We start from the raw sequence: 8,328 nt of genomic DNA, 5'->3' as shown, positions 1-8,328 counted from the left end.
CAAGCTTGTAATCTGGGGGGCTGAGGCAGGAGGATTGTAAATTTGAGCTCAGCCTCAGCAGTCTGAAAAAATAAAGGGCTGAGGGTGTGGCTCAGTGGTAAAACGCCTCTGAGGTTCAATCCCAGTACCAAACAACAACAACAACAACAAAACAGTCTCACAGTTTCTAGAGAGAGATGGATCTTAAAAATATTTTTAAATGCTGAAGTTAACTCATAATCATATAAATACAAAATACAAATTAAAACCACCCAGAGCTATCATTTTTCATTGTCAGTTTGGCATATATCCAAAAAATTGACAATCTCTTTTGAAGAAATTGCAAGGGAACAGACAATTTCATTGAAGCAAAGTGATATAAGCTGTCAGTGGAAGATTTGGATAATACAAACAAAAGTTACAGATAAATTTATTGTTTGATAAATCCCACTTCTATAAATTTGTCCTTAAAACACACTAGCACAAAGAAAATCACATAAGCACAAAGTATGTTTGTGTTATATATGTATGTTCTGAAACAGAATTATAACATTATCCAATGTGGTGCTAATTATATAAAGAGGAAATTCATAAGAGAACTGTGTTCTTTTAAATGGAGAGGGTGGGCTGGAGATGTTTGTATTTAGCATTCAAAAGGCTCTGAATTCAGTTCCTAACACCAAAAAAAAAAAAAAAAAAAGACTGGGGTAAAAAGACAAGACAAAAATGTAATCAGGTTTCTACATTTTGCTTAAAGTAGTAAAATGTTTATAGCAATAAGTTATGGCAAATTGCATATGTTAATGTAATACTTAAACACTAAAAAAGTGTATAAGGTAATATACTAAAATAAACACTATGAATAAATCAAATTGTAATTCCAAAATTGTCCAAATAATCCACAAGAAGACAGGACAAGAAAAACAGAGGAAAGAGAAAACAATTTTAAAATGGCAGATTTAAGTTCTGACATATCAATAATTGCTTTCAATGTAAATGGTCTCAGTACATATCATTAACACAGAAATCAGCAGAGTGAGTGGACTTTTAAAAAATTAATCCAATAATATTCTGGTATAATAAACTTGCTCAAACTCAATGGCATAGTTGGACTGAAAATAAAAAGAAAAATTAAAATAGCTTAATGGTTATTTGATTTTTTGGTATGCTTTTGCTAACATTATTTATACGGAGCAATAATTCTTACCAAATTTCTATAAATAGGGAAGATTCAATATTAGTTTTATTTTCTGCCAAAGCCCTTGATCCACTTTTAAAATAAATGCTTAATTTTAGAATAGCTTTAGATTTGCAGAAAAGTTGCACAGTGCAAAGATAGTGTATAGAGTTTTTGTACACTCCCCACCCAGTTTCACCAGTTTTTGATATCTTACATTACTATAGTATCTTTGTTTCAACTGATAAGCCAATAATGATGCGTTGTTATTAATTAGAAAAATAGTACAGGTGGTGATGCCTGTCTGTAATCTGTGACTTGGGAAACTGAGGCAGGAGGATCACAAGTTCAAGGTGAGGTGTAGCAATTTAGTTAGGCCCTAATCAATGTAGTGAGACCCTGTCTCAAAATGAAAAATAAAAAGGACTGAGGATGCAACTCAGTGGAAAAGTTTCCTGGGTTCAATTCCAAGTACCCCAAAATAAAAACAAATAAGCAAAATTATATATTATATAAATACACACACACAAGTTTATGAAAGTAGTCATTTTAAATTTTAAGAGAGAAATAGAAAAGAGAAGTGATGATAATTCCTACCTTACAGAGTTTTCCATATTAGGAAATATCAACATTATTTATTTTTGAAATGCATAAACACAATATCTTTATTTTACTTTTATGTGGTGCTGAGGATCGAATCCTACGAATTGCTTGATTCTCAAAGTCTGTGTTTATGCTACTCACTGGGGAATATGAAATTGAATAAGACAAAGTTCCTACCTATGAGAATCCAGTAGTTTTCAGGATTGGACAAATGTTACCTGGGCTGGAGATGGTGGGGGAAGGAGGGCTTCTTGGAAGACTAGTAGGTACCAGCAAAGGGATAAAGAGTAGGGAGGTTGTCAGGCAGAGGAACAAACAAATAACACGTTTTGACCATTATAGAAAAAAGGGTAAAATTAAATAAATTTATTTCCAATATTGTTAGACAATGGAATATTGATTCACATGCAAATGGGAAATAAAGAACAGAAGGAATATAACTTGTGGCAATCTTAGAAGGAGAGATGTGGAAAATATTTTAGTACCTGGAAAGTAGACACATAAAAGTTAACTTATTCAGCAGACAATAGAAAATTGAATTCTGTCCAAGTTCACCAGCCAGGGATCACTAGGAACACTACTGGGGTTAAACAGTTATGTTTATTTAATTTGCTGCAGCAAGGGAGAACACACCTCAGAAGAATATCAGAACCATCTTAGTAAGGGGGAGCATACAGAACTTCTTACAGGGTTGTAAGGAGGAATTAGAGAAGAGAGGTGCCACCTCTTGATAAGAATGTAGTCAAGAAGTAGGGAAATTTCAACTATTGGATATTTCAGAAATTTTTTTCTCAAGAGCCTCAGGAACATAACCAGACTGGGTATTGGGGATTGAACCCAGGGTCTTCCACTGAGCCACATCCCCATCTTAGTCATTTTTGCAACGGTGGTATGCCTGCACATAGATGGGGGAAGCCATCCAGTGATGTTAGAACCTTTTTCAGCAACACAGCCAGTGAGGGAATTGGGCTGGCATTGGGAGCTTCCCTTAGCACTCTCAGGGTGACGGACCTCCTGATGAACATGACCTTCCCCTCCGCTCTGCTAGAAAGGTACTGTGCAGAAGTACCCAAATGGGCATAATTCCTTAGGAACTGAGCAGCCTACCTACCCCAGCTTTATCCTATTTTGGTGAAAAACTTTCCATGGAACTTCTTTGATGTTTTCCGATATAAATAAAGCAAACTTGGCTCCTTCTTTCTTAGAAGCTGGACCTGTCTGGTCAGCTTGCCCATTCTGCCCTTGCTTTGAAACTACTTCCTGTGTTCCATGGTTATTTTGCTGTTCTATTTTTCTAAGCTTTTATTTCTCAACCAGCCCATTCCAAAAGAGGGGAACCCCATTCCATCCCCAGCGCAGGATGTGGGCAGTACATAGACACACTGTGTGACCTTCCCTTGAAAATATTGACACAGCCTAATCAATGTTTGTAGCAGCACAATTCACAATAGCTAAACTGTGGAACCAACCTAGATGCCCTTTAGTAGATGAATGGAAAAAAAAAAGTGTGGCATATATACACAATGGAATATTACTCAGCAATAAAAGAGAATAAAATCATGGCATTTGCAGGTAAATGGATGGAATTAGAGAAGAGAATGCTAAGTGAAGTTAGCCAATTCCAAGAAACCAAATGCCAAATGTTTTCTTTGATATAAGGAGGCTGATTCATAGTGGGATAGGGAGAGGGAGCATGAGAGGAATAGACGAATTCTAGATAGGGAAGATGGGTGTGAGGGGAAAGGAGGGGGCATGGGGTAATTAATGATGGTTGAATGTGATGATCAGTATTATGAAAGTACATGTATGAAGACATGGATTGGTGTGAACATACTTAATATACAATCAGATATATGAAAAATTGTGCTCTATATGTGTAATAAGAATTGTAATGCATTCTGCTGTTATTTATTTTTTAAAAATCAATAAAAATAGAAGGAAAATATTGTTTAGGTTCTGTTAAGAACATATCACGGAGAAGTCAGACGTGGTGGCACATGACTATAACACTAGAAACTCAGGAAGCTGAGGCAGGGAGGATTGCCAGTTTGAGGCCAGTCTCAGTAATATAGCATGGCCCTAAGCAACTTAGTGAGACCTTGTCTCAAAATAGAAAATAAAAAGTGCTGGGGATGTGGCTCAGTAGTAAAGCATCACTGAGTTCAATCCCCTGTACCAAAAACAAACAAACAAAAAAATTTAAGGGGCTGGGGATGTGGCTCAAGCGGTAGCACGCTTGCCTGGCATGCGTGCGGCCCGGGTTCGATCCTCAGCACCACATACAAAAAAGATGTTGTGTCCGCCGAAAACTAAAAAATAAATATTAAAAAAAAAAATTCTCTCTCTCTCCTCTCACATTCTCTCTTAAAAAAAAAAAAAAGAATAGAGAGTCCAGAAATAAGCCCTCATATGTATGGTCAATTGATTTAAAAAAAAAAAAAAATTAAAAAGAATATATCACAGTATATCATAACCAGCAGTGATGATCTTCATTTTTTTAAACCTAACTGACTGCAAGATGATGACTCCCAAAAGCAGGCCCAATTTCACAGCAGAATTCTGGAAAGGTACAAATTAGATACAACAAACCATGGGTATGAGCAGAACTGAAAACTTGAGGAAATCTACACAACAATGAAATCTGTAGAAGACTTTCTACAGTTAGATCTCAAGAATTCATTCTCTGTGTTGCAAGGGTACAACTCCCTGCCCCCAAAGAAGACTGAAGGATTACTCTCTAGAGAAGTTGATTCAGGAATAAGAGAAATAACAAGCATAATGGAGCTACTATTTAGAATGCAAAAGGAGGAAAGCTTTGCACAGAATAATTAGACTTCAGTCTCCTTCCCTGACTCCGCTGTGAGAAGATTGGCTTTTAGACTTAGGAATAAGTCTTGGGAAACCATTTCGTCCAAGGAAAAAATGTACAGAGATGGACAAAGGAGAATAGCGGCCCCAAGGTAAACAGCTGGTCCCAATCTGATCACCTTACCATCAGGCCTACCACTTAGCTTCCAACTACATTTAGAGTGCCTTTGTCATAAAAAATGGGGAGCACCTAAGGACCATAAGAGATGTAAGAAATATATTTAACATGGAAGAGAAATTTTAAAAAATGCTTTAAAAGACTAGTGTAAAAAAGACAATCCAGGGAATTGAAGAAGATATTGCATTCATGGAAAAAAAAAAAGAATACCCTAAAATAAGAACATTTAGCAGTCAAAAAAAACCCAAAAAACCTATTTGGTAATTAAATATTGATTAGCTAGCAGAGTGTGGTGGTGCATGCCCATAACCCAGTGACTCAGGAAGCCAAGGCAGGAGGGTTACAAATTCAAGATCAGCCTCAGTAAGTTAGTGAGAGCCTCAGCAAGATCCTACCTCAAAATAAAAAACAAAAAGGACTGAGGCTATAGCTCAATGGTAAAGCTCCTCTGGGTTCAATGCCCTGTTTAAAAAAATGATTGCATAATCCAGGACTAAGTGTGTGACCCAGTTGTAGAGTGCTTGTAGCAAGTGCAATGGACTGAGTTCAATCCTCAGCACTGAAAAAAAGAAAGAAAAAAGATGTATTAGGTAACCTAAAAAATAAATTAATAGAAACTTTAGTAGATAAAATTGAAGAAATTTCCTTTAAAGTAGGAGGAAGGGAGGGGGAGAGAAAGACCGGAAGGAAGAGGAGGAGGGGGAAGAGGGGGAGGAGAGGGAGGAGGAAAGAAAAGAAAAGAATTTGTTCCAGAACCTCTGTGAATACAAAAATCTATGCATGCTCAGATATCTCTTATTTGCATATAATCTATGCACATCCTTCCTTTAAATTATCTCTAGATTACTTAATTTAAAGGGAGGCTGTGCATAGTTCACCATCTCTATAATTTTGTCATTTTGAATAGAAAGTCATATAAATGAAATGGCACATACATAATCTTTTTTTTTCAGGTTTTAAAACTTTTTATTTGCATATTAAAAAAATTGTGCATTCCAATAATTAAAATCATTTGAACAAAAAAAATGGCACTCTGATTAAACTGCATTTTACAGCCTGCAGGACACCTTGAAACAGCTTGGATCTTACTCTAGATTTCACCATCCTCCCACCCAATATCTTCCTTCACCAACATGCAAGTTCTTTTCTTTCTCTGCCAGCCAGACAGGCAGATGGGAGAGGCAGGCCTGGCCTTCGTTGTCAGTAGTTCTCGATTTTTTGATGTGAAAAGGGGCAGCACAGTCATTTAAACTTGATCCAACCTCTTTGCATCTTACAAAGTTAAACAGCTAAAAGAAGTAAAATAAGAAGGCAATGCTTGTGGAATGTACAGTGTACATTGGCGGTGCACGCCTCATTACGATTCGCCTGCTTGCTTCTCCTGTTCAATCGTTTCTTTTGAAGGCAGAGGATTTTTCTCTTGCGTTTCTGTCTTCTTCAATTTCGACTTATCGAATTTCTCGATCTCAGCCATATCGGGTTTGTCAGACATGGTTTCGGAGGAAGCGGAGCAAGACTCCTGAACGAGAGAAGTCTGGTTTGCGAAGTGACCGCCGCCGAGTCTACATAATCTTTTGAAATTGGCTTTCTTCACTTAGCAAAATGCCCTAGCAATTCATCCAAGCTCTTGGGTGTATCAATAGTTTGTTCACTGTTATTGCTGAGTGCTATAACATGGTGTGAACATACCATAGTTTGTTGACCTATTCATGCACTATAAAGCGTTTGTGTTGTTTCTAGTTTGGTGTGTGTGTGTGTCTGTGTGTCTGTGTCTGTGTGTGTGTGTGTGTTGGGGGGGGGGTCCTATGTAACTATGCATCATCTTTTTTTTTCTTTGGTACCAGGAATTGAACCCAGGGGATCTTTACTACTGAGCCTCATCCTAGCCCCTTTTTATATTTTATTCAGAGACAGGGTCTCACTGAGTAGCTTAGGGCCTAAGTTGCTGAGGCTGGCTCTGAACTCACTATTTTCCTGCTTGGAGCCCCTGGGATTACAGGCATGTGTCAGCGCGCCCAGCTATGTTTAACTTTTAAAGAAGTGATCAAATTGTCTCCAAACTGGCTGTACTGTTTTATATTTCTACATTAGTGTATAAGGGTTTCATTTTTTCTAGGTTCTCCCAAAACTTGATATTTTCAGGTTTTTTTTTCTTCTTCTTCTTTTTTTTTAGTTCTTACAATGCTAGTGGGAAGATAATGACATCTCACTGTGGTTTCAATTCGCACTTTCCTAATGACTGATGATATTGAGCAAACTCTCATGTGTTTGTCATATGTATATCTTTGGTAAAGTGTCTATTAAAATCTTTTGCCAATTGTTTTTTCACTTGAATCATTTTCTTATTATTTTTATAGTTGTAAGGCTTTTTGCTATATTCTGAACAGAATTTTTTTTCTTTTTTAAATTTTTGCAGTAATGGGGATTGAACCCAGGAGCATTCTACCACTGAGCTACATCCTCAGCCCTGTTTACTTTTTTTTTATTTTGAGACTTGAGCTCCCTAAGTTGCCCAGGCTGGCCCTGACCTTACCATTCTCCTGTCTCGGCTTCTTGAGTAGCTGAGCCTTAGACATGAGACGCGGTCCCAGGCTGAACAGAAGTTCCTTAACAGATGCATCAGTGAGAATTCAATTAGAGAATCATAACCACTAGGGAGATAGTACGTTTTAAAAATTCCCACAAACACAGTGATTTTTTTTTTAAATTTGGGCATTTGGCTTGATTATCAGATCTGGGGTCTGAGCCTATCCTATTCACAAGCTAATAAGTTACACTGTTACTATTTTATGGGTGCTGGAGGGATACATGAGACCCCTGGGTCAGCCACAAGGGATTTAATATCTGTGATACAACAAATTGCATGAGAATCAGCACGTTTGGGTCAGTTTCCCTTGCTCCTCAAGTCCCAGGAGGCAACGAGGACAACACTGGCGATTCTGCACGCACAGTGGGTTGCCTTGCAGATCGGTGCTGAGCCTGGGGGACTCACCACTCTTTACCAATTGGTAAACAGCCTGCTCTTTTCCCAGGAGGGAGACCTTACTTCATCCTACAAGTTTGCTCCCTGCGGTCACGATCCTGAGAAGTGGCCTGGATGAGAACCCTGTGGGCCTTCTGTTTGTGGCATCCTCAGCAAGAATGTGCACGGAAGCTCAGGGCTTCTGGTGGCATGGACCTCTCCCACATCCATCCCTTGGTCTCCAAGGCCTTTGGGCATCAGGAGAAGCATATACATTTGTATTCCTGAGATTGGAAACAAGGTGGTGTTGGTCCTTGTGTTTGAACACAAATGAAATAAGGGAGCACATTGAGGACCTGGCACAGATGGCCTCAGGCACAGAAGAGTTCAGCATCAGACTTGTCCACATAAGTTTTTGTGTTTTCACAGTACATGGACACGGAGGACAACTCAATAGGGGGTCAGGTTGCCCTTCACAGCTGCTACTGAACACAGAGAGACCACTTGACTATTTTGACAGACTCTGACAGTGAGCTCAGCAAACCAAGAGAACCTAGATTGTTCTCCCAGTGCTCCCTAGGGCCTAAGATATTCCCTAGCAGTTTCTCAGAAAGATAAACA

At 38.3% G+C, this 8,328-nt stretch overlaps 1 protein-coding gene across 1 annotated transcript; it reads right to left on the bottom strand.

Annotated features, from left to right (window-relative positions):
- Positions 1-5,828: 5,828 nt before the first annotated feature.
- On the bottom strand, positions 5,829-6,303 carry LOC113178715 (thymosin beta-4). The gene has a single exon (XM_077794206.1). It carries the CDS (start codon positions 6,235-6,237, stop codon positions 6,103-6,105), a length of 135 nt encoding a protein of 44 aa, XP_077650332.1. The 5' UTR covers positions 6,238-6,303; the 3' UTR covers positions 5,829-6,102.
- Between the last annotated feature and the right edge of the window lie 2,025 nt (positions 6,304-8,328).

The sequence above is a fragment of the Urocitellus parryii genome, chromosome 2 (assembly GCF_045843805.1).
Source record: "Urocitellus parryii isolate mUroPar1 chromosome 2, mUroPar1.hap1, whole genome shotgun sequence".
Taxonomy (NCBI): domain Eukaryota; kingdom Metazoa; phylum Chordata; class Mammalia; order Rodentia; family Sciuridae; genus Urocitellus; species Urocitellus parryii.
Note: the sequence above shows the minus strand (reverse complement) of the source record. Positions and strands in the feature narration are given on the sequence as shown.

Bases quoted from the DNA above. Each gene is read 5' to 3' on its own strand.
- LOC113178715 (XM_077794206.1), bottom strand. From the start codon at position 6,237: ATGTCTGACAAACCCGATATGGCTGAGATCGAGAAATTCGATAAGTCG.